This window comes from Ischnura elegans, chromosome 11 (genome assembly GCF_921293095.1).
Source record: "Ischnura elegans chromosome 11, ioIscEleg1.1, whole genome shotgun sequence".
Classification (NCBI taxonomy): Eukaryota; Metazoa; Arthropoda; class Insecta; order Odonata; family Coenagrionidae; genus Ischnura; species Ischnura elegans.
The window spans coordinates 33,734,494-33,761,423 of NC_060256.1; the positions used below are offsets into that span (position 1 = coordinate 33,734,494).

The 26,930-nt window shown below is 39.0% G+C and overlaps 1 protein-coding gene across 1 annotated transcript; it reads right to left on the reverse strand.

Annotated features, from left to right (window-relative positions):
- On the reverse strand, nucleotides 1-26,790 carry LOC124167559 (ATP-dependent RNA helicase DHX33). Its single transcript, XM_046545526.1, has 14 exons — nucleotides 26,244-26,790; nucleotides 25,952-26,084; nucleotides 23,935-24,100; nucleotides 22,657-22,790; nucleotides 12,414-12,598; nucleotides 8,933-9,008; nucleotides 8,327-8,520; nucleotides 7,294-7,423; nucleotides 5,902-6,033; nucleotides 5,096-5,250; nucleotides 4,536-4,707; nucleotides 3,409-3,609; nucleotides 2,044-2,313; nucleotides 1-1,512 (listed from the first exon to the last, which is right to left on the reverse strand). Exons 1-13 carry the CDS (start codon nucleotides 26,426-26,428, stop codon nucleotides 2,110-2,112), a joined length of 2,067 nt encoding a protein of 688 aa, XP_046401482.1. The 5' UTR covers nucleotides 26,429-26,790; the 3' UTR covers nucleotides 1-1,512; nucleotides 2,044-2,109.
- Between the last annotated feature and the right edge of the window lie 140 nt (nucleotides 26,791-26,930).

Genomic DNA, 26,930 nt, shown 5'->3' on the forward strand with positions numbered 1-26,930 from the left:
TGCAGGTACCAATGTAGCTTTTATTCAACGGCAAATTCTCCAAAGGGCAAGTCACTTACCCCGTCCTCATTAAAATTTTCACTAAGTCCACGAAAATATTATAAAGAGATGTCATTTCCAACTTTTTTGGCTAATTAAGCTGGCTTTAAAAATATGTTAAAACTGCCAGTCAGCATAAATAAAATTTAAAATAAAACAACTTACAAAATCAAATTCATCAATGCAGTGACTGCAGCCAGAATCAGAGAAGACGGAATGAATGAAGCCAGCTGTCCTCCATAGATACATGTGTGTCCAATAGGTATCTAGGAATTTTTACACAATGTGAAGTAGGTATAAATATAAAATCAATAATTTGGCAACAAATATTCCAGCACCCACAGCAACAAATACACTGCAATTCTGATGTAAAAAATATTCAATAAAGCAAAAATTCCTCTGATTTACTCTCGGATAGAAAAAATAAGATAACTTCTCAAAAGCACGTTCAACCACAAATATCTGCAAAATTCAAAAAGAATAATCTACATTGGTTCAAAATTTTACATGCCATGCAAATCAAGACTCCTTTACCACAATTAAGTGTCACATGCAATGAAATGCAATATTATCTTACCACAAGGCATTTAAATGACGACTTGGCAATATTCAGTTAATTTAACCTTGTGAACAATGCCTGACAGTTTTCCCTCCACTTGAATCACAAACAAACAACACTGCAGCACTTAGGTCAAAACATTCAATCAAGTGAAAATCCTCTATGAAGTGATTTCCAAAAATAAATAAGGAGAATTCTGAGGTGAATATTCATCCAAAACAATCCACAGCATTCAAAAAGGAATGCTATTTGTCGTTTTAAAATTATATACCACTCGACTTAAAAATCCTCGACTTTAGTTTACCATAATATCAGGATGGTCCCTTTCAAAATGCAGGTACTGATAACACCCCTCTTTAATCAAAAGTGAACACTATTGAAGCAATTGCACCGTAAACATTCAATCGAGAGTAAATTCTCCAAGTTCCCTTAATTTAAAATAAATCAAGTGAAATCACTAAAACACATTCATTCACACAAATCCAAACCATTCTTGAGGGAATGCACTTTGTTGGTTTAAAATTGTTGTCATTCAATTCAAAATTCTGCTATTACAGTTAAGTAGTACAAGGGGATGGCCCCTATGCGTAATGTACATTGCACAATCAAACTCCTTCTTTGACGCAAATACAGGAGTGATGCAGCATTCCTCCGTGTATACAGATTCATAATAAATGCCACCTCAGCAAATATCAATTCATTCACTCTGCAGTTCTCAGGAGACTGAGTCAGCCAGTTCAAGCTGAAGAAATGCGATCAGCAAAACACAAGTCACCAACGCATTCGCATTGGCAGCTCTTGAATATAAACCCTGAATGAAACAGCACATCTTTCTATGTCATCTTCTCCATAAGTAACTACATATTCATAATGTCCATTTCCTACTCTCATCTGTTGAGTGAAGACTTGAGCACCTACAAAAGAAAATCCAAAACAGCATCTATGAAGTACGTATTTGATTAATTTGCCGAGAGATCAAAAATTAACAATTACACAATAAGAGTAGAGTGATATAATGCATGCCACAAACTGGATCATAAAGAATCACAAAACTGAACATAGGTACGAACAAATAGGAAATATTATCACAGATACATAGATATTTTATGTTCCACAAATTTTTAACATTAATATCACATCCTCGAGTAACACATGAAGAGCTGTATATACTCTGTAACATATAAACTAGTATTCATTCTCGGAAAATTCCATAACACATCAATAACATGGTCGGGGCAAATGACAATTTCTCTGCAAAACATTAGCGCCTTGACAACATCATTTTTCAGGACTTCTAAAAAAATTAAACAAGGGGAAATTTTACTATGAAGCCAATAAACACTTAGTACTGATACCACCATTAATTCTCTTTTAAAATATAAATGTACTTCATGAGTTTTGAAAGAGACTGCATACATGAAGGGACAATTGAGGGAGTCACTTACCTCTGAGAAGTGCAATCCATGCAATGTGGATGAAAAGAAGATTTCTCGTTCATAGGAGAGGCATGCTCACATGGAGGCATTGAGGCAGGCGTTAATCTTCCTCTGGAAGTCAGGCGGTGCTATGTGGTTCACCCATTCCGGATCAATCGACGACACTTGGCGCATGTAACACCGCCCTGTTTGCACTACTTCTCCATAGATGACAAGCGGTGGCTTGGAACGGAACAGGACAGATGAGGGGTGAATGGCCACCACCTGGTTGGAGCCCACCTGGATCCATGTAACAAGGAGAAAGAGATTTTTTTCATTTACTTACCACGTTAGGTAAGTCTTTATGGAGTCACTATCACAAAACATCTGTCCTCCAAAATGAAGGGAATTTTTAAACTATATACTCCTTGTACCAGGGAAATTTAATCATATGCATCACAGTAAGATAACAAGTAAAAGACTAATATTTTTCCCTCATTTCTCAAAAGTATGCTTTGCCCACGTCTCACCTAGAACTCTCACTGGGACATCTGTAAACATGGCCAACACTTTGGACATTGCACTTCACTGCTAGAGAGAACAATGGCTCCGCTGGTGTGGTTGATCCAGTGAATAGTGTTCGGTCAAATCTTTGCAAAAAGTCTATCCAGTTTGGCTCTATGTTTAGTTTAAAAATATGTTGATGCCCAATTTGGCCACATACAAATGCAAGTGAGCTTTGCGTTAATTTTTTCCACCACTGTGCTTACAAAGAGAAAAAATTCACAACCACTACCTCTTCAACCATCTTCTATTCAGCCTGTCATTCCAATAACATAGAAGTACTAAGGTTTAAGTGTCCAGTCTAAGGGTCCCATGACAGGTTTGTTGCATTTGAGATGTAAGAATAGAAGATGGAGAGGTATACAGAGTGTGGAACAACACAAAGGGTCATTGATATTCCCGAAGTGGTGAGCATATACTGAATAGAAAACAGAAAACCGATTTCTCCACGGCTTCAAGGTGGCTTCATATGTATTTGCTTCCACTTTGCTTAAATGAACTCTATGGATATTTCCTTTGAAATGGGGGAGGAGACAGAGGCTGTGATACATTGCACATGGAGTTAATGGTTAGGCACACTGAAAGAAGGGTTGGACTACACTGAAAAGTTGGTTCCTTTACTGTAGTGGCAAGAAAGCTAAGAAGCAAGATGAGAGCTAGCTAATGCACGAAAGAAGGATGCTGAGGAGTGTATGGGATGTTTAGCATTAATTCTTTGATAATTCTGTAACTGCCCTTCAAACTCAAGTGCACCACGTTATGTGTCTTATGAGCATAGAGGTGAATGAGAAACAAAGAATTTACTCCACACAATTTCATGAAAACAATTACCGTCAGATAGTGGCCCTCCCTCTGGAGCTGGGCGAGGTTACCAAAGAGACCCGCAATCAGGCACTTGCGGATGCAATCCCTGTCCTGCCCACACGACGAGATAGGGATGTTGGAGTGGCGACACAAGTCCAGCAGTTGGCTCCTCACTCCAGCAGCATACTCCAGGTTGCGGTTGTTGAGGAAATTGTCAAAGCAAAATTGCTGCAAGAAGTTGAGAGGCAATAATGCACCAGTTGTAGAAATACCAAAGAGTTGCAATACATAAAAATTACACACATCCGCTCACCACAGGATTTACCGATGACTAAACCCAAATGAAAAATAAAAAGAAGGTTTAAGAAAAGGTCAGAAAATGATTAAAGTTAGCTTGCAATGCCAGTTGTTCTATTTTTTGCCGAATGAATGGCGTAAATAGATCGAAAGAAGCAATGGAAAGAAGAAGCACTTTGAAAAATCTCTGTTAGTAGAAATTCCACTCCCTGCACCCACCCTTGCCAATTCCCTCCAATGAATAAAGCTATGGCTTTTTAGGTAGGATAGTCACAGCCAAGCCCAACAAATTCCTGCTAATTCAGCTTCTCTGTCACGCTTGGCAGCTCCCATTACAATAAGGGAGCAAAACTTGACTGCATAGATGCTTGGCAGTTGTAACTGTGATGCAGTCGGATTTCTTTTCAGATGTCCCTCTGAGTACTTCTGCAGTGTTTATCATTGTGATTTTTGTAACAAGAACAATTAGAAACCACCTTCTGCAAAGCATCCTGCTTGGCTAAGCTTATCAATAACATACCAGTCACAACTGTCTCAATGGAGAGGAGTTTTTCTCCGCTTAAAAGAATTAAAACTTTTAAGAGATCACGCAAGAAGAAGAATGGATGAGAAACCTGGCTTTGTTGCCTTGAGCAATTTGCATGATTGTACCTCTAATTAGAATGGATGTTTCATGTTCTGTTAAAAATTTAGAAGAGTATGGAGCAACTAACCCAAGAGGTCACCCAAAAAAACCTGCATCAACATAGAGTCAAAGTTTAAAGTAGTAACTTTCATTCAAGGGAATATTTCATAACAGCGTTTTTCAAAAATGGTCTTACTTAAGTGGAGGTTAAAATTCATTTGAATTTTTGTACCTTTTTCATAGAAGCAGAGTTGTACGCCCGGAAGATGTTTAGGTTGGTGATGTGGTCCCCCGTGGGGGAAGCAAACTTTTGGTGGGCTGAGGCAGCATCTTCTCGGCGCTTCGACACAGTTACTCTTAGATTCTCACCAGACAGGACAGCAACAAGAGTCACCACTTCCTCCCTTAAAAAACAAGCAACAACATAGAGTGAAAACATTACCAGATAGATACACACAGCTGAAATACACAAAGTCCACACAAATGGTGTCTACTAAGGTTGCCCCATTTTGCAACTTAATCTCTGAGAGTGAACAGTAATACCCAGAAAAATTTGGCAACCCTCATGAATATTACAGATGTGAGTTTTTCCCCACATACGTTAATATATTCCACAAGAAGTTTCACACCTTTGTCTCAAAATTTAAAAAAAATTGTCATTCATCTTTTTCTTTCAGAGTGACCAGATTTTCAGAAGGAACATCAATCATTATGGCGATTGCTATCTATCCTTTAACATGTTCCTAGATAGGCTTTACTGAGACAATGTGCATTGAAGGAGGGTCGACTTACACACATCCCATGTCTCGGGCAGCCAGGATGACACGACTGTAGTGAGGATCGAGAGGGAATGCTGCCATCTGGTGGCCCAGGGGGGTCAACTCGGGACGGTTGATAGAGATGATGGCACTCAAGTATGAGAGCTTCTTCATCGCCTCCATTATGGACTAAAAAGAGACAAACAGGCATGAGTTGTACCTTAAGTTTGTTTGCAGTAGAAGGTTATTAGGAGTCGGAATATAAATTAGTACAAAGACTTTGGTGCCCAAAATAATTCTCACAAGTGAGACACTTGTTGAACTGCTTTTAAAATCTCATCTGTTCTCCAAGTTGTTACATTCTAGGAGTGACATAGTGCATTAACAGTGCAATTCATTATGCCCAGCAAGATTTGCATCACCAAACAACAAGCCTTTACTTAAATAAATACTAAGTGTCAAAGGCATTATGGTATGCACAAAGAAAATAATATGTATATATTTTAAACATTGTTATACGCTGCAGACCACAAACTAACCAGATTTTTACCTTAATCAATCACATAAAGTTCTTCAAAATAAAATTCATTTTAGAAAGAGCAATCATCATTCCTGAAAGAAAGTCATTCCACGCGAATTTGTTAAGAGCTTTACAACTAAGCAGATTTTCAACATTTTTCCCGTGGTTATAAATATACAAATCTAATACTAAAAATATAATCAATTATAATGAATGTTTATGCAATTCACATGGTTCACAATTCAAGGTAATATTAGTAATTATGGGTAGATATTTCTACCTATGGTTCAAAATTTTGTAGCTGAATAACTTATCCTAACCTCAACTGGTGGACGATCCATAAAGTCAAATGAGAGGGCATTGACACCCATGGCCAAGAGCTGCAAAACTACACCTGAAAGGTTGCAGCGCTGGATCTCGGGAACAGTCATCTCAGCCATATTGTTGTACTCCTGTGCACCAAGAGAGAAGACACATTTAAAAGAAATCCTAGCAAGAAAAGTGAGACTACCATCAGCCATCAGATTTTAGTGCCAGACCACTTCGAGTGGGATTTGCAAAGACTGCCAAGGCTATTTCACGGACTTCGCAAGATTTCAGCTTATAAGTTATTTTGAGTACTTAATTTTGTTGAATGCATATTGTCGTATACTAAGAATAGTTCACAGACTAGGAACGTAGTTTAACTCGCAAGGGGAGACCACATACCTTGCTCCACCTTTTTCAATGCCATACTTTTTATGGCATTTGGAATTATTAAAGTGTACAGGGACTAGCCACGGTGATAACTTTTTACGGAGTCACCCGCAAATGCACAAATAGTGCGAAAAATCCACAGAGGAAAAATCATTCGCCTTGACCGGGATTCGAACCCGGATCCCTCGATTGTCCGGTATAGTCCACAAATTTCCACAGGGAAGAATGACGCCTTGGTAGCTTAACTGGGTAAAGCACTCGGCCGGAAATCGAGGGATCCGGGTTCGAAACCCGGTCAAGGCGAATGATTTTTCCTGTGGATTTTTCGCACTATTTGGGCATTTGGAATGGTGAACACATCTCTGAACTGGTAGTGGTTCCATTGAATGGGCCTTAGTTTGGCTGTAATTAATAAATTTTCATGCGGTATTTTTTAACAAGCCTTATATAATTTCAAAATATCACCACACCCTACAGACGGGTCAGGTGGTGCAGTGGTAGCGTGATCGATTCTTACCCAGGTGGCCTGGGTTCGGGGCATTGTCACGACTGTTTATTTTCTAGCCTTCATTTTGATCATATGGCGTCAAATTTTTCATTATTTTAATTGCAGCAAGCATAGGCATAAGATAAATTTTTTATCATCATAATGGCGTTTAGGGATTTTAGCGCTGTCATTTCGAGCTTCAAGTCAAAATTTCAAGTAAACTTGCAGTAAAATAATTTCTATGTGAAAAATTTTGCTTTGAAAAGATAGTTTTCATAAATGAAGCCCACATTCAGACTTCGTTAGAGAGAAGTTTGAAAATAAAGAGGATCGCCTTGGGATGTTATTTCCGTGTATTGTTTATCGGAAAGGTCTGGGGTCAGGGCTATGAATGTACTATGAGGAGGTTTTTGTAAAATTTTGGTACATGGACGTCCGTGATGTAGCCGGGTTTTACAGTGCATATATGATTATTCCAGAAGGGTGGTGGCTGCTCTGACTACCAATGATAGTGAGGGTTGCGACTTGCCTCATCCGTGTACATGCGATAGCAGGTCCCTGGTCCCTCACGACCTGCTCGACCAGCCCTCTGCCATGCTTGTGCCTTTGAGATTCGTTGCACCTTGAGGGAGTCCATGCCCGTGGTGGGGTTGTGCGTCCTGTAAATCATATACAGAGCACTAATGAAAAATGAATTTTTGGTGCCCAAATTAATGACTGTACCTTTCTGAAGTGGTAACTTGGAAAGACAAAGATTACAACTTGTTAATATCTCTTTTCGGTTTACAACATTTTATTCTGAAAAAAATCCATAATGAAGACCCACACTCCCTCCTTCATGGAAATGGCACATATAGATTGATTCAGACGATAAGATGCATGTACTTTAAAGGAAATGTTGGATCACGATCAATACAATTAGCACATTAATGCTACATACATGATTAATAGTGTTAATATTGATTGTGACAACTAAGTGGGGTCTGATCAAGATTTTTGGAAATGATTCAATAATTCAAAGAACTTAGACATGCTAATTTCCATAAACAAGCCATGTGATTTCATGATTATCACAGAAACACTTAAGTCACAAGTTCCTTGGATTGGGAACCTTACAGAAACAGAAAGTATTGATGGTTGTGACTAAGTTTCTCTAAATGCCAGAGCAGGGGATGACTATGGACAAATCATCTGGAGCCACAGCAACAATGAGAGCAATTATGGCACAAGACAAGAGGAATTCTCAGGAAAGAGGGGAATTTCTACTTTTAAAAGCCCAATTATGAACTAATTTTGATCAATTTCTACAAATGAATAGAGTAAAATCTAGCTTTGATGACTGGAGTAGTTACTTATGAGATACAACGAAGCAACTCTTTCATTACCATATTTAACTCTGAAATCAATAATGCCCCCACAAACGAGACTTTCTCATGTTCACTAGTGCCCCCACAATGCACAATATGGTGGCTCATACACCGGAATATGAAGTGAGAAGCCCTTATGTGACAGGAATAACAATACATATAATGCATTCAACCATTAACATGTCCCACACTTACCTCAGCTTCACCATGCCACTGTCAATGACATATTTCACTCCAGGAATAGTTATCGAAGTCTCTGCAATGTTTGTACTCAGAATAAGTTTTCGAGAGCACGGGAGCCCAGGCCGCAGAACCTCCAGCTGTTGAAACTGGGCCAATGCTGCATAGAGGGGAAGGACTCTAAGCTGAGGACCACTCTTCATCAAATCCTGGAGAAAGAAGATAGAAAAAGTATAAGTAAGGTAAGTAAAAAGAAAATTAAGGTAAAAATATGCAGATAAGGGTGATATAGGCTAATTAAAGATTCAATCAATGGGTCAAAGATTTGATTGACACTTACGCCGATTCTATATAATTCTAGGTAAAAAAAAATTGTAACACCAGCCAGCTTCACAAGGAGTACTACACTGCTTGGTGTGAAGTTAGAACTTTTGCGATTTTTAACTTCTCACTAAATCACATCAACTTGTGAAGGTAATGTCTGAGCAACAAATTAAACTCCATAGCATTAGGAGTGTTGATCGGGGAATAGACAATCCTTCCACATGAAAAACTGAAAGTACACTGACATAGAAAACAGTGGCTAATTGATTTTCCACAACTGACAGTTGATCCACTCACCTTAGCAACAAGCCTTGCACTGTACACCATTGCCTCAATTTCTTCCTGTCCAGTAAGGAACACCAGAATGTCCTCACTAAAACAAGAGCAATTTAATGAAAAATTTAAAATACCTATACATACTTCTACTTTTGTTCAAGTTTAAAACTGTTCATCAAAAAATGCAAACAAGATAAAAACTACCTGAAAGTATAGTAATGATGAATGAAATGACATCAGAGACAAATAGGATGATTTATGTTCGCATCTGACTATATTTTAAATGAAAAATTATAAACAGCATAGACAATGCTGCAGCAAATTAATTAAAAAATACCAATCTTGGATTCTCACCATTCATTAAAGAAAATTAAATGGGATTTTTATTTATTGCTCAATTATGAGATGGTACTCCTGCTTAACTATTAGTAGGTATTCTCATAACTCCAGCTTCAATAGTTTTCAATCTCTACACAAGAAAGCCAGTTTCTTGCAAAAAAAATATGGCAGTGATGCAAATGCCCAGAGGCCCACTTGACGATTAGCATCTAGTATGAGAAGATCCATTGACCCCAGATAATTATAGAAGCATTTTCTGGAGTGTTTGCTGCTGTATATAAGCAGCGAATATTCCAACAGTGGGCCAGTCACAAACTTATCAAGCTGCTTGTCAGATACATAAGCAAAAAATCTGTTCTTAGTCAGTTCTGTTATTCATTATCACGAGACACGCCTCAGAAGAAAAAGATGCCAAATAACACAAAAGTTGGACAAGATTCAATATGAACTTATGCAGCAGGGGTGTTTGCAGTGATTTACAAATGATTCACTTCTTATACTACTGATAAACACTGTTTTTAGAATAGCCCAGGCGAAGAGAGCATTCCACCAAAAGAGAGACATGCTTACAGCGGGAGACTTAAATATGGAAGTAAAGAAACAATTAATAAGAACCTACATCTGGAGTATGCTCCTATACTGAAGTGAGGCATGGACAATGACCGCAGTGGAGAAAGCAAGGATAGAGGCCTTCGAAATGTGGCGCTACAGAAGAATGATGAAAATCAAATGGATCGACCCAGTTAGTAACGAGGAAGTCCTAAGAAGAGTAGGAGAGAAGAGAAGCCTCATGAAAACCTTAACAAGAAGACGGAACAACCTTATAGGCCACATCTTGAGACATGATGGCCTGATGAAGATAATCGTCGAGGGACAAGCGGAAGGCAAGAACGGAAAAGGAAGACCTCAAACAAAATATATGGAACAAGTAAAGAAAGATGTGAAAGAGAAGAAATGCGTAGGTGTGAAAAGATTAACTGATAGGAGAATTCAGTGGAGAGCTGCATCAAACTAACCCTATACCATTTTTCTGAACTGACGGCGGCTGACCTTGAGCGTGCTCGAAACCCACCCACTCTTCTAGCGAATCACAGAAGAGCGACAGGAGAAAGTGAGGAAGAGCCCGCAGTCTCTCTCCGAACTCCGAACAGTGCACATCGCTCTCCAGGTAGCAGTGTTGCCAAGCCGAATCTTTGGAGATCGCACAGCACTCGTTCTACCGCCCCCGAAAGTACCGTTATTCCCAAGGATGGCAACGCCGGTCGGCCGGATGGAGGGGAAAAGGGAAGGGGATGGAGGGGAACGGAGAGGTGGAAGGGTGTCGAGGGTATGTACTCATCATTCCCTCGTATCGAAGATAGCATCTGAGCTATGAGTGTCCCATGCATCACCCTAATTCCATGAATTTAGATATCGGGCATTACTCCCAAGGGCACGACTAATGCTGTTGGCCGGTGACGTAGGCTGGGTAATCCTGACGTCCCTGATAACGGCCCTTGCCTGCGTCACTCGGAGGACAAGAGTCACTCGCAGGAGCATGTATAAATTCGGCTGCCGGCAAGGCCTCAGGGTCAGTTGGCTACGCACGTCGTGACCGCGTCTAGCACGAAGCAGTTACATTCGCCGTGACTTCGGCTAGACGACCAGACCAACCTCCCGCCCTTATCCTCGAGAGACGAAGGCTTCGCCAAGGGGTACACTCCTCGTGCCCGCGCCTCTCCTCCCGCCCTTATCCTCGAGAGACGAAGGCTTCGCCAAGGGGTACACTCCTCGTGCCCGCGCCTCTCCTCCCGCCCTTATCCTCGAGAGACGAAGGCTTCGCCAAGGGGTACGCTCGTCGTGCCCGCGCCTCTCCTCCCGCCCTTATCCTCGAGAGACGAAGGCTTCGCCAAGGGGTACGCTCGTCGTGCCCGCGCCTCTCCTCCCGCCCTTATCCTCGAGAGACGAAGGCTTCGCCAAGGGGTACGCTCGTCGTGCCCGCGCCTCTCCTCCCGCCCTTATCCTCGAGAGACGAAGGCTTCGCCAAGGGGTACGCTCGTCATGCCCGCGCCTCTCCTCCCGCCCTTATCCTCGAGAGACGAAGGCTTCGCCAAGGGGTACGCTCGTCGTGCCCGCGCCTCTCGCTTCCCGACTTTCCCTCCGGCCGGCTCCATTCCGCGGCTGACGAAAGGGATACGCTCGCCGTGCCCGCGTCTGCACCGTTCTTCTGTCGCCCAGTCGCACCCTTCTCCAAGGCGATCGCATCCCGGTGTCCGGCTCTCTCTCTTCCTCACGTCGCAACACGTAAGTGATGTCACTATTGTACTGTATTGTCCTTGCTTTGGGAAAATATATATTTATCATGTCTCCGGGTAATTCGGCCTAGTGATTTCCGAACCATTCAACCTCTCGACGCTCCTTATGTCGCCCACTGCGACAAGGGGCAGCGCTTCTCATTGGCTAGTTTCTATTTTCCACCCAGCCACCGTCAGTTCGGAAAAATGGTATAGGATTGTTGACCAGTGATGATGATGTTGAAACACTGTTTTAACAAAGCCAACCCTAGTTAACTCACAAAAAAATCTAAAGAGAATGATATACACACTAGAATCTTAATTGAATGGATACTTTGAAGGCTTACGTTAAAACTGAGTGTATGCATTAGACTCTGGTAAATTACTTTTTTACAGATAAATTTATTACAATGCAACCTGCCTTCTGGATCAAGTAACAGCAAATGATATAAGTAAAATTACACAAATTCTTCAAAAAGGAATATGAACACACACACACACATTGTATTCACCATACAATCAAAACTCCTCTATGCCAAAAAAATTGAAATATATGCATCGAAAGGATTCATTTTCTGACAGCTTCATCCAACATTCATATTTGCACCAGTGAAGATAGCCATTGAAATGAGAAAAATATCAGAAAACTTTCCTTTCCCTGCATTTAGGTGGCCTCATCTGAAGAAAAATATTTTTCTCCAACTTTGCAAGAGTGCTTTTTCATGTTTTCATTGGATCGTAAAAAATACTGTAATACATACATAGATTTTATCCTAAAATTTCATAAAATTCTTTCGGTTTCAATTACAAATTACTTTAAGGAGATTTTATTAAACTTGATGCGAATGTTTTTTATTTGCCAAGAGCCAGATGCAAGTATAGGTACTTACTTGGGTGGGGCCTCTCGATGGATTTGGAACACAGTGACAAGAATGGCAAAATTATAGTCTTCGTGGCTTTTGAGAGCTTGCATTATGTTCACAGGAAACTGACGCCCTTGCAAGTAGACAACAGGGGCATCATCAAAGTAGGATGAGAAATGATCCACGTCCATTGTGGCTGACATGAGGATCACCTGAGGGAAATAAAAGAGAAAACAAAAGTGACGAATATTTAATCATAAATCTAACTGCAGGACTATAAACAATGATAATCAAAACCTGAGATGACTAATATTTGTAGAAAAGCTATAAACACACAAATAACAATAAACCGAATTTATAACCGATTACAGTAAAGACATTCAGTACAGTTAGTGAAAAATGCTCCTGATTTCGTTAACATCAATAATAAATACAGTAAAACCTCTATGTAGTGAACCTCTTTACATCATAAACCTCCATACATCATACCACTCCTATGGTCCCATCAGATTTACATGTAAAGTTATATGCAAACCTCTTAGTAGTGAACCTCTTTATCTCGTAAAACCTCCACTTATCATACCAAGGAGATACCCCCGAGACAGCCTAACTACCTCTGCAAATCATACCGAGACAACTAGAGACAATTAATGCAGCCACGATTACGTACATGGAATGAAATTATCAGCGGTAAATGTTTCGCCCTTATTTTTTTTTCTTATACACCTTTAATATGCTGTAATTTTCACGTTAATCATTAGTTGTGGCCATTTTGTTCCATATGAGAGCATACCTAACAGTAAATTAATAGAAAAAAGGATCTATCCTAATCAATTTAAATGTCTGTTGAATTAAGAGAGATCACATCGTTTTCTCTCGAATCATGGCAAAAATCATGCGATAACACTCGCTTTTTGTAATTATTAAATAATAAATATATGTTCACTAATGCATGTTACCTCATGCTTATACTTGGCGGTAAGTGGAAATTTGCTGTTAAATAAAGTTTGGAAAAAACATTTGTATTCATTACATTTTTCTTATTTATTATACAAAAGTCTCAAATTTATTTCAGCTGCATAATTCCTTTCAAAGTTGGGAAAAATGTAACCATTGAGGTGGCTCTCTAATGCATTTTTTCTCCATTCCAACAAGTTACGTTTTAAAATAATTTCAGTATACCTGAAAGCTGATTTCAGATGTATTAAGGCTGAGAGGTATTGATTGCTTACTACCAAAGTGCCACAGAAATATTTAACTAACCAAAGTAAGGAATTATGGTTAATTTTATGACAGCATTAGTTTTGCTTTACTTTAAGTATTCCTTGTTGCAGTAAAACCTCTATGTAGTAAAACCTTTTTACATCGTAAACCTCCATACTTCATACCACCCCTACGGTCCCATCAGATTTACATGTAAATTTATAGGCAAACCTCTATGAAGTGAACCTCTTTATCTCGTAAAACCTCCACTTATCATACCAAGGAGACACCCCTGATATGGCCTAACTACCTCTGCAAATCGCACCAAACAACTAGAGACCATTAATGCAGCAGCAATTACGTACATGGAATGACATTTTCAGTTATAAATGTTTCACACTTATTTTTTTTCTTATACACCTTTAATGTGCTTTAATTTTCACGTGAACCATTAGTTACCGCCATCTTGTTCCATATGAGAGCATACCTAACAGTGAATAAGAAAAAAGGTATCCAACTATCCAAATCTTTTTAAGTGACTGTTGTTTTATAAGAGATCACATCGTTTCCTCTCAGATCATAATAAAAAGAACTAGATAGCCCTCGCTTTCTGTTATTAATAAATGTATATTCACTAATGCATGCATGTTTGTTTAAACACATAAATATAATGGTTTAAAAGACAGTAGTACCTTTCATTTCCAAAGGACATGATAAAATGGTGCCTATCACTAAAACCTCTCTATAGTGAACCTCCATACATCAAATTGCCCAAATTTTGGTCCCCTCCATTACAATACAAAGAGGTTTTACTGTACTAATAATTCGAGCTTAGCAAACACTAAATTTTTAGCAATTAATGTGAATTTCAGCGTCATTCACACAGCAGATTATATATTGTATTCACCACCACTCATGGCTTCAATGCAGTGTGAGGGTTCTCAGATTGTTCTGGCTTCCTGAAAGTCCTTTCTCCCTTGCGTTAACATCTTGAATGGATTGCAAGGGTATATTATTTGGTGGCTAGTATTTGGTTTGTATAAAACTGGTGCCGTTACAATCCTTCCCTGACCTTTTTTACGTGCTACAAACAACCCTCATCCCACAAGCATTTCAATATTTCCCAAAGGAAATACATGGCTGAATATATTGCTTTTCCAATGTGTGCCAATGGGCCAGTTGCATAAAATTTGTTATGTATCAGATTTACATCGTTTCCCTTCATTTTTTTCCGTAGAATACGAAAATGTTGATATTAAAATCGAAAAATTAATATTAAAGCTAAATATTAGCCTTAAAATATGTAAAAAAAAAAATTAAGGCGTCTGATTGGCTGATGGCCCTGATGACGTAGAACCACTTGAAAATATCGTGAAAAACCCCCGTAACACTCGATCTCCGCTATCTTTATAATATATCTGCTCGCTGTGGCCAGTTGCGTTGTTTAGTAGTCGATTACTAATAAACACATATTATCCGAGGTGTTTATTCTCCTACCAAGAAATGATTCCAGGATTTTCCAAAGGACAATCAGACAATCTACCAGCTATTGACGCTGTAATGGTAGCGGAGTTCATGAGCCAGAACTCGAATTTTGTGGGAGCAGAAATACGTGGCATGAAAACGGCAAGGTTGGTTTTTTTCTCATAATCATACGAAGCTAATACGTGATGTGGTGAAATAACCATCATTTACACGTATATTTAAACTGTACATTGGCTTACACTATCTGCGTGTTGCACTTATTTAGAAGCAGGATTCATGTTGCATTTTTAATCTTTTACTTGCTTAATTTTATTTGTGTCAATTGAAAATGTGAAATTAACTTATTTTATAGAGCCGGAAGAGAATCTTACGGCGATAATGCCCTGGGCTATGTCCAAGTAAGAAGAGAAGGAGCTATGTGCACAGTCAAGGCAAAGGTAACACCTGAGCACAAACTCAGGGGCAGCGGTTAAAGCTGTAATTAATGAGGACGAGGATAAGGTTTTAGCCGTAGAATGTGAAGACTGTGCAGCATCTACTGGTGAGCATTCATGTGATATAGTAACAGTCGTTATTCAAATATACAGCTCAAATTACTTTTTTAACACGACGAAATATTATGAACGTTTAATCATGATGCCCCGTTGAAATTGGGTATCACAGACGAAATACATCATAGCATTTTATATTTTTAGGAGGATGTAAACATGCTGTGGCCTTGTTATTTTGGTTACATCGAAGGAGTGAGGAACCTGCGAAAACATCGACAGAATGTTATTGGAAGAAGTCTAGGCTCTCCTCCATTGGAACTGGAAAAAAGTTTATAACTGCAGATGAGATGGGGAGAGCGCCGGTAGCTTTGAATGTTTCAGAGGAAGACAGAGAGTTATTTGTGAAATCTGTAGTAGACTCTCTCAAATTGAGCCACCCAAGCTCACAAATAGTGAGGTCTCATGAGAGTCATGGTGAGAGCCTCTCCCTGCACTCGTTGTTGATAGGGTTTCATTATAGTGTGAACTCACGAAGGGCAGATGATTTTGTGGACTACTGCAGTCACAATGTCACAGACAGAGATATTATTGCAGCAGAGAAGGACACTGAACAGCAAGGTAGTTCAGAAATGTGGCACTCATTAAGATATGGGAGAATAACTGCTTCTAAGTTACATGAAGCTGCCCACTGCCACACCAAGGATGGTGTGCTGGTTGAAACCATTTTAGGGGCATATAGAATAGATGATAATTTGGCCATGTCTCGAGGAAGGAACTTAGAAGTTGCTATAAAAAATGTTGTGGAGAGCAAATTAGGCGTGAAAATCTCTGACTGTGGGCTCTTTTTAAGGGGAGATTATCCTGTTTTGGGCGCATCACCTGATGGCATTGATGAAAACAATGTATTTGAGTTCAAGTGCCCTATTAGCTTGAGTAGCTATGCAAAATATATTGTTCAATGCAATGGTTCATTCTTCCCTGCAAAACAGCATTTTGCCCAAATGCAGCTACAAATGCTGATGACTGGTAGGAGGAAGGGGTATTTTTGTGTTGCTAGACCTGACTTCGAGGATAGCCAGGAGGTCGAAATAGTGTCTGTTGACTATGATCAGCATAAATGCATGGCATTGATTAATAATGCAATGAAGTTTTGGAAGGAAAATATATTTCCTGTAATGTACAATTCTTTATTTTGATTACTTACATACTTGATACTTGTGTTACTGTTGGTTTTATAAAGAGGAATATTAACAAATTTCTTATGTTTCCTTGTATTATTTGTCTATACCAATGCTTGGAAGAGAGCTATGACAGTGAAGTAGTGATTATGGAGTAGGACAAACGGAAATCCTAATCTTACTGCCTAAAGCAATGAAGTGGAAGAGAACATATATGAATTTTCTATTATGTCTCCCTATCTATATTGAACTCCCCATTACTGCCATCAAGAATTACATTCAATGCATTGCCCCACTGTCTGCCAACTAAATCAGTTCATTTACATTAGAAAGATATTTTATGAGTACTTTAAATCTATAATTTTTCTTCTACTCCTAAAATAGGTTGCCAATGTGACTGCAATAATTGTTGGACCTAGTCAGAGGCATTTTCAAACGGGTTTCAAAAGATAATTTTGATTTTCCTTTGACCTATCTAAAGCTTTCGATTACACTTACTATGAAATTTTATTTCTTAAGCTCAAGAGTATGGTTTCAAATGAAAGTCTCTACACTGTATTATATGTCTTCTCTCTCTTAAGTAAGAATTGTAAAATATTCTCCATTTGTTGGTAACTCTCTTTTTCCCCCACCACTGAAAATTAAAAGTGCTGACCCTCAAGGTCTTAATCTTGGTACAATTCCTAACAATTTAAGACTCATTTAATGATCAATCAAAGTATACCTCAACCTGCCAACCCATACTGTTTTCAGGAGATAATTCATGCCTTTGGTATTGGTGAATATCATTGGAATAAGAGGGTACATCATATATGTCATAGGGATGTTCATGTGGTGTGCAACTAACTGACTCCAAATACAGTTGAAGTAGTTAATACACAAATTATTATCAAAAATTGTTCTCCTTCATCAAGCCTATTACAAGGAAAAGACAGCAATTCAAGAAACCCTCAACTAACATAAAATTCTGAGACTTTCATCTTAACGACAATCCAGAATGGTCACACCATGTAGATAATACCATAGGGGTTAAGGCCATATATATCTTCATTGTCACTGTAAAGAATTCAAAGCTTACGGTGACACCTTAAAAATGCATCATAATGTGTACAATATGGATATGAATCTGAATTATTCATAAAATATTTCATAGAATAATAGCAGTCATGGTGCTGCTGCTTACTTCACGCCATTGATTTGTTTAGTTGAAGGAAGGAAATAGTCAAATATGCAGCTGCAGTGGGAAGCATTTTGTATGTTTTAGGCAAGACATCATAAGGTATAACAACTGAACTTTGTAACAATGCTACAAGATACAAAAATATACAATAAGAATAAATTGAAAAAAGACATATCAAAGGTATCTGTAAGGATAATGCGCTATCAGTGAAGGTAGCCAAAGACAGAAGTATTTTGATGATCAGAGCACATTTCAATGACATTACACAATTCTTCCTTGACAGTTTATGATGCCACATGTCACAGCAACAACCATATCTGTTTTGCTGATGGCATTGTGAGATATGCAAGCATGGGGCACAAGATACCTGAATTCCCTTAATCTGCTAATAACTCGCTCCACATGTATTCTCAAAGCAGCAATTTGCTTTGTCTCCCTCACCTGCATGGAGTTTAGCACCTCACCTGAGGCAACACTAGGGGGTCTTACCAGCTGGCAACCTTTCTTTGTCAGTAATCCATCTATGTGCTTGAACCCCCTATCTGCCATGACTGATACCCCTGATGGGAGAACTTCAAGGAACCCACAATCCTCAACTATGGCTGCATCACTGGCACGACCTCCATAACCTTTTGATACAAAATTAACTAGGCCATCTGGAGTACATGAAACTAAGTACTTTAGTGTATTACACTTTTTGTACTCGGACCATGTAAGGGCCTGAGACAAAGGATTCGATGGCTTTTCAATCTCTACTTCAAAACAATCAATTATTGATTCCACCTTGGCATATCTAGCCCGAAATGGAATGGGGAGATTCATTTTTATATCAAATGAGGAAGGCCAAATAATAAGTCCTCTCAAGTAACTATAAATTAGGGGCAGAATCTTTGCAAATATGCGACTGGCCTGACTCTTGCTAATGCCAAAGTCATGCCCGAGGACTTCAAATTGTTCATTTAGTCTTATTTTCTTTAGAGTCAACACGATTTCTCCCTCTTTACATTTAGTGAATTCACACAACTTTTCAATTACTGTGTAGAATCCACTGGTAGACCTATATAAAGTCTAGGATAAGCTTTTATCCTTTTGATGATGGCTGATGATACATCCATCACACCACCCAATGGAAATGAATCAAGGATATCTTCTTCCCCAAATTCATACGAGTCATCTGAAGGGGCTTGCATTTCTTCTTCAGAAGATGATGATGCCTCAGCACTGAGCTCCATGTCTTCCACTGCCTTCTTTGGTTGCTTAGGCAACTTCAGAGGTGACGTACTGTTAGATACTGTTCTCGGAGAACATTGAACACCCTTGCTTCTCACATTTTTTAACATTGTGTTAACCTAAAGTAAATGAAAATTCAAAGATGGATTAGTACTTGATATAGTCTAATTTAAAGAATATAACATGCATCCATTTATTTATCCCCAAATTGATGACATCCGTCACTAAATCCCCAAATTAAAATCTTCCATCTTGCACATACAATGGTGGTTATGTATAGTCATGTATAAAAATTCCCTAAAAACAAACAGTGGATAAGAGAACTAATAGGATGCTGCTGCAAACTTTACTGCAAGTCAAAAACCCAAGGAACAATTTCTAGCGGAACTAGTCAAAACCATATCATGCACTGTGATATGATTTCGGAAGCTAAGGAAATCTTCTCATCATTCCTACACCAGAGTTTGTCTATCATTCAATATTTACAATTATTTCTCTACATATTCACCTTATACATTAACTATGGCAAATTGTTCCTGAGAAAATAAAAAAATTGAAGGGAGGATTCTTGAAATTTATGAATCCCACTGCAATTTATGAATTCCACTGAAAATATTATCACCTCTCTCAATTTACAAATTCTGTTATTAATAGTGGGTACAATCTTATTTCAATACTGTTCAGAGTTTTTTTCTACTGATGAACAACTATTAAATGCAGCACCACTCTTAGCCAAAGCAAGGGCTATTATTGCTTTACCTTTCAAGGCCTCTCTCAATTTAATACTAGTTTTCATACCGTTGGATCACGCTTGGATTAAGCTTTTTTAGACTCCCTTCAAGCATAGAGTAAGTATATTATTATTAAAGTCTCCTGCTGTATTTCCTCAGATACTTTGTTGGACTGTGACCCTGACCATTCCCCCAAAAACATAAACATTAAACCCTCCAAGGATGTTGATTTAGCTACTTACAAAATCCTAATTTATCATTACAAAAACAGTGATTATGTAATTTCTGTATTTAAATATGACAGCTTATTCTGGTTCTTGTAAATGAACATGCAAAAGTGCCAGCTCGTAAATAATAATAATTATTAATCTAAGTACCTGCACGGAAATATTTTTTGAGCAGTTCTCTTCTTTACTGTTCTCGCCACAGCTTATTCCAGGTGTATCCTCAGGAGTATTTGGCAATGGAAGAGGATATTCCGTCGATCCAAGGCTTTCATTCAGGCATTCATTGACCCGTTCCATTTCCTGACACTCTTCCATGGCATCGGCCACTAAACTTATTCGCTGCCTCTTCACAGTTGCAGCTCGCTGGGGCCTGATATGGCTTCTCTCTCTATCTTTCTGACAACTGAAAATGTGCGGAATGACTCCCTTTTTCAGATGGAGTTTTGAGACCATTCCCATTCTATACTCAAGTATATTTTCGACGTCATCAGTGACCTATTTAAAAGAAAATTTTCGTAAATGAAATGCATATTAACAGAAAGCAACGTCTATGTTATCAAGAAAAATGCACCTCCCATTTCTGCCGGCGAATGTCTTATAAGAAAAGACGCAAAAGACAATTGCGATATAGCATACTTATCTTAACACTGGTACTCACATTGAAGTGGTCTTCGCAGCAAGAGAAAGTGGTTTTCGGTCCGAGCATTTTATCTCTTCGTGCCGCCGTGAACCACTTCTTACGCAGTTCGGGATCCGTAGGACCATTAAAAAATAATTTTTCTGGGTTCCTATTAGTCGTACTCTGGCAGTGCGGGACGAAACAGTATCTATAAGACTTGCTGGATTGAGCCATACTTCTCGTAGGCACCAAAAAACTATGTAGAATGGATGAATTTCCAACATTTCCAACGTTACACCAGAACTCAAACGTATTGCTGTCCTCCGTCGAGTGGTGTTTCGTCACATCCGGTTGGCGGGAGAAGTGGCCCGTTTGAAATGACTTTCAAAAATCGAATTTTTGAGCGCTGATTACTTAATAACGGCGCATTGAAAAAATACCTGGACTATTTTGTCACATCTCAATTTGATCATATTTTCATATACCAAAGTAAAAAAAAATCATGCAACTGGCCCATTGACAATAAAATACTGATGCAGGCAACCCGAAAACAAACCATACTCCCCCGAGGCAAATTTCTGGCTATGTGGTATTTCTGGTTATTTCTATGGTGCAATATCCAGTTCAAGGGAATTTTTTCTCAGGGCAATGAATGTGAATTCATTCATTGCATGATGCAGGATTTATATACTTATACATATATCACACAATTTGCTGTGATTGATAAATAAAACACTTTTTAGAGCACTGATTCACATTGTTTCAACAAAAGCAATGACTAAGGTTTCACCACTTTTCACTTTGAAGAGGCTGGTCACCAGCCAAATACAAGTACAGCACACTCCCAATTGTCCGGGCTAATGATGGGGAGAGACGACACGAATAATAGGAAAACACAGATAAGCGAAACTTTCACTCTGTCTTATAATGTTCATAATTTACGTAAAACAAACAATATACATATTACTATTTATGCAGTCAGTGGTGGATCCAGGATATGGAAAAGGGGGGGCTAAGTGGGGTTAAAAATTCCAGCACTAGTGGGGGTCGGAAAAAAATTACCATTCTATCTAGTGTAAATTGGATACCCAAGGGGGGGCTATAGCCCCCTGCTCCCCCCCCCCCATAGATATGCCACTGTATGCAGTTATTCTGTTACTTTAGAGTGCTTCCCGGACTCATTGTGAGCTTTCTTCGCCAGACCGGTATCTTTTTAGTAGTGATAACAAGGTTTTACTCGTATTATTACGTCTCCATGTAAGAACTGCTTTCGAAAACAACGCATCCGCAGCTGTGTGATCACGGATACATAAAAGTGGTATGCACGAATGCTTTAAAACCACTGCTCGATGTCGAAAACAACACTTTCAGGCATCACGCCACATAGTCGCGTCCTGCACAAGTTGCCCGAGTTGCAACTGCTGCGGGATATGTACCCGTGATCACGGAGCGCGATCGTGCACTGCAAGGTTTAGAAAACTGGACCACGAAGCTCTCATGAAAGCAGCTAGCACGTTATCGCTTCCGCTTCACGAAGGGGATTCTAATGGAAATAATAAGTCCGGTGTATCCTAGCATTCCAATGAAGTCATTCCGGTGATTTTGCGTCCCATTGTATTTGTTTATTAAGATCACGGAAAATATTGAGTAAGAGTGAAAATCATGCACGGATTATCTGAAACACAGATATACCGCAGCCGGATAATCAGGAGTGAGGGAGAAGAAAAATCATAAGTATGGATAAGGGGGGGAAAAACCTCAGTTGATGGTTACATCAAATCAGTGTGTACACAATAAGTAGTGTTTTCTTTGATAATATGAAACAGTGCAACACATTTCAAACAAATTCAATACTGTAAGAGTAGCAGTTATATCGAGAAGTAACAGCTAATTTCAAGTCATGCACGTTAAAAGCAAATTAATTACCTTGAGTGGCTTGAAGTTCTTAGCTCTTCGTATGCTCTGAGCTTGCTTGACAATGCCAAACAAAACATCTGTGTGGATAGTTCTCTCATGGGCTTCATCCAAAATTATGACATTATAAGACATCAACAGATTGTCTGAAATGTAATGAATGGGCATTAAAATAAGAAATCACACAAGCATGCATGCAATGAGAAATCATAAAATACAGAATTAAATATGATTTTTTTTTTCAAACTCTAGCTGAATAGACAATTAAAAATATGGTGGATAAATCTAATCAGTCTTAGGAGCCACAGTCTGTCCATTAATGGCACATGAGAGATACTACTTCATCGTAGGCATCTTATACTGACAATTATATCATTCCTTACACAAATACCCCAAAACAAAAAGAAGTTTATAATTGGTCTAACTAAAATACACAACATATGTAATAGCTTCCACTAAAATCCATGAGACCCTACAGTAATTGGCAGTTGTGAGAAAAGGAGCAAAATGATGGCAATTGGCAACTCAAAGAGACGATGACCAAAACACCAATCAGCACTCAAACCATGGAGTGTGTGCATGAATCATTCGCAATTGATTCTGGTACATAATGATCCTGAATGTACATGCTTGCAAACAGAAATTAATGCTGAACAAGTCAAGCACAACCCCCAGGATCTCCTAAATTAGTCCTGAGCTCTTTAAGATCTCAAGCTACCATCTTTCCTTGAGGCTTACTGCAACTGTATCCACACATAAAGATGACACCTAGGCAGCTGGTTAGAGCACTTGGCTCAAATTTTAGGGATCCTGGGACAAGTTTTGATCAAGGCAAACAATTTTTCCCCCTATAGTATTTTTAACATACTACAAAATAATGAATTAGGGGAATGATATACTTGGATCTGTATGTATCCATCTTTCCCTAGGTTTTTTAAAGAATAGAATTCTATAGTACATTTATAGATTAAAAGCCAGTAAACAAAATTTTTTTATGATCTATAGCATAATTTATACTCCGTAGTTTTGCAAATTTAGTGATTTTTAATTGATTAAACCACTATTGAAATAAGTTGATGCATTACTTTAGGCAGTTTTCATATTGACAAATGATAACGAAATACATTAAGAACGCAACAGAGAACAAATGCCAGAAACCTTGCTGGACTTGGAAAAAATAAAAGCATGGATCTTACCCACCCTTATTATTACAGCTTTGACTTATTGATGATAGAGCCAATGAACAATTTAATAGCCAAACAAGAAAGCAATTGAGTCAATCACACATACCAATCAAAGCCTCACGCAGCAGCATGCCATCCGTCAGGTATTTGAGCTTGGTCTCAGGGCTGGTGACATCCTCGAACCGCACAGCATATCCCACGCCATGTCCAATTGGGGAGCCCATTTCTGTGGCCACCCTCAATGCAACCGTAATTGCTGCAACACGCCTCGGCTAGAAACAAAAGCAAACTCCTCTCAACAAATGATTCACTACACAGATCAATATTTTACGAGCAAAAGCCATTCCCAGTTCCATTCCCTCCATGCAATTGTAGACTATCTACTTTCAGGAATTAGAGTGAGAGCAAGTGTGATTCCAATGAGTAGAGTGAACCAGCTGACATGAGCAAGAACGCAACAAAATTGACTTTCTAACTGCATTTAAGTGCTGAACTTTGACATGGAGACTCTTCAATGCAGTGAAGTTTCGAGCGGGAATTTTCTCTTTCTACTCTGCCAATACGAACACTCTTTGTAGATTATGAAATACAATATTCTGGTCGATATAAAATATTTTGTTCATAAAATGATCCATATTATATCCTGCTTTTCCTATCCCATATAATATCCTATCAAATTTAATAAGCTGAGCTATCCACCATTGCAATTCCATTGCCAGGCTTTTTTTTGGACAAAAACGGAACAATGCCGTCTTACCCTCACTTCACATATTTTCTGGTCCTTTCCTCAAGCCTTCTTAATATTTTTCATTTTGGTTGAGTTATCAATAAATCCTGAGATGACCAGATGCTTCATAACTGCAAGACAACTAGAAATGGACAATACAATCCCTATAAAAAAGTCTTGCTCTGTAATTTTTCCGAACAGGAACATCACGTAAAAAAGTAGAGATTGCTCCACCAATCATTTGCTGAAGAACACGATCATTCTTCCATCCCTTTTCCCATCATTTCTTCCATCAATTGTCATTCCATCAAAAACCGAACTTGTCATTACAGGGGCTGTTTATTCAGATTGGCAGATAGACGGTTCCAGTAGCAATAGTTTCAGAAATGGAAAAAGGGACATGCCAAGTGATTGAAGAAGAGATGGAATTCTCCCCCCTGGAGTCATAGTGGAAAATGCTAGAGTGAAACTGTCATTTTTCTGCCATCATTAGAGCAATGCTCACAGAGGACAGAAAAAATGACTGCATGATTAAGGAACTGTTATGGATTCAATAGGGAACACATGGAAATGACATGCAATGCGTGGAACTGGGTTTGGAATAAGTAAGGAGCTCACGGAACTTTCACAGAACGCATGGGACTGAAACTAAAACAGTTGGAGACTTAATGAAAAAGCATGGACCCAAACGGAAAACAGCACAAGGAGCATGTGTAACTTGTACGGAAAAGATACGGAACTGATTGGGAACATATTGGAATGGTAGGGAAGAGGTAGAGAATAGGCACTGTTTTGGTGCATGGAATATAAGGTGTATTACCCTGGGCAAGGAGAAGTAGGGTCATTCAAAGTCAATTGAACCATAAAAATGGCAAAATGCAATCCATCGACTTGGATTTTCATGAAATTTGGTACACAAGGTTATTTTACATAAATAATGACTGGTTTTACATCCAAGCCCTGTTTCAGATCTAACTTTGGTTGGGAACAGACTAGTCATTTTTGAAAGAGTAATTACACATTAGGGCATTACAGCAACAACTCATCGATTTGCATATAACAATGCCACTAAGCAAAAGATATGAAACAGCTCCCTTTACAACAAAGCACAATCGGAAAGGACAAACTATGATTGAATCAGTCACCAAAGAATTGTTTTTCAAACTAGAATCTTTAAAGAACTACTTATTCACTGAATGGATTATAAATTTAACGCAATGCAAAAGCCACTGATTATCAATTCGATAAATCCAGCCACTAAACAATTCAGGTCAAACATAGTCACACCTTAAACAATACATACCACAAAAAGTCATGAAGAAGGAATCACAGCTCGTTATGTTATAGGAATGTTACAATTTTACCCGAGCCACAAATCACAAACAGTGATACTGACCTGAGTGATAGCAATGGCACCAGATTTTTCTAATCTAGCGTCATGGATATATTGTGGAATTTGTGTAGTCTTTCCACTGCCAGTTTCTCCAATAATGATAAGGGTTGAATGGTTATTTATTTCTTCCAAGAGCCTAAAAAATATTGAGGAACACACTGGTTAACTTAAAATAGGAGGACTGTCAATAGCTTTTAACTAACAATGGCTGAATTCTTGACAAAAGAGCGAAACAGAGAAGCCAAGATGCATTCATAAACAAGTTTTTATTGATAGAATTTCTTCAGTTGAGTACCTGCTCTTCACGGCGAAAACTGGAAGTGACCTGCGATGCTTGCTGATACTGACGCTAGAATATCCTTTAGAATGTGTGGAGTCGTCAGATCGAAACTTCTTCGGCAAATGACCATCATCTTGTGATGGGCCGCTCTTTTGTGGGGAGTACCCGTTAGTTAGACCCGTTTTGTACTTTGAATCCATATTGGCGATGAAACACTACTACATGTATAATCAGAACGAAATAAGCCCGGGTAATTACCGGTTTTAAGTCACAGTTTAATTGTTTCCACTCTCATCTGTCACTTAGCACTAGACTCTTCGCTTCCTCCACTGCATTACAAAGACTGTAGCCATCCATTTACCACGAATTTGTGACTATATCACACAATAGCTACTTTATCCAGCTTACTAACCCCCTGGATTGTCTTCACATAATGTACTGCCACCAGAATCACCGCATAAGTGCGCAAAATAGGTCACAAACAACGTGCTTATTTCGGCGAAAACAATACTTAACTTAGCCCAGTCTCGCTGGCACAATTATACCCCGTGCGTCAAACTTAGACCATATAAGAACTAGACCCGCCATTCCCCACCCCTACCCATGTCTCGCCGTGTGGCCAACATCTCCCCTCCCCTCCCTTCCTTCCCCTCCCACTTTTAAAGCGGCGTGACGTCACGGTTGGGACGCTCATCGTCGTAG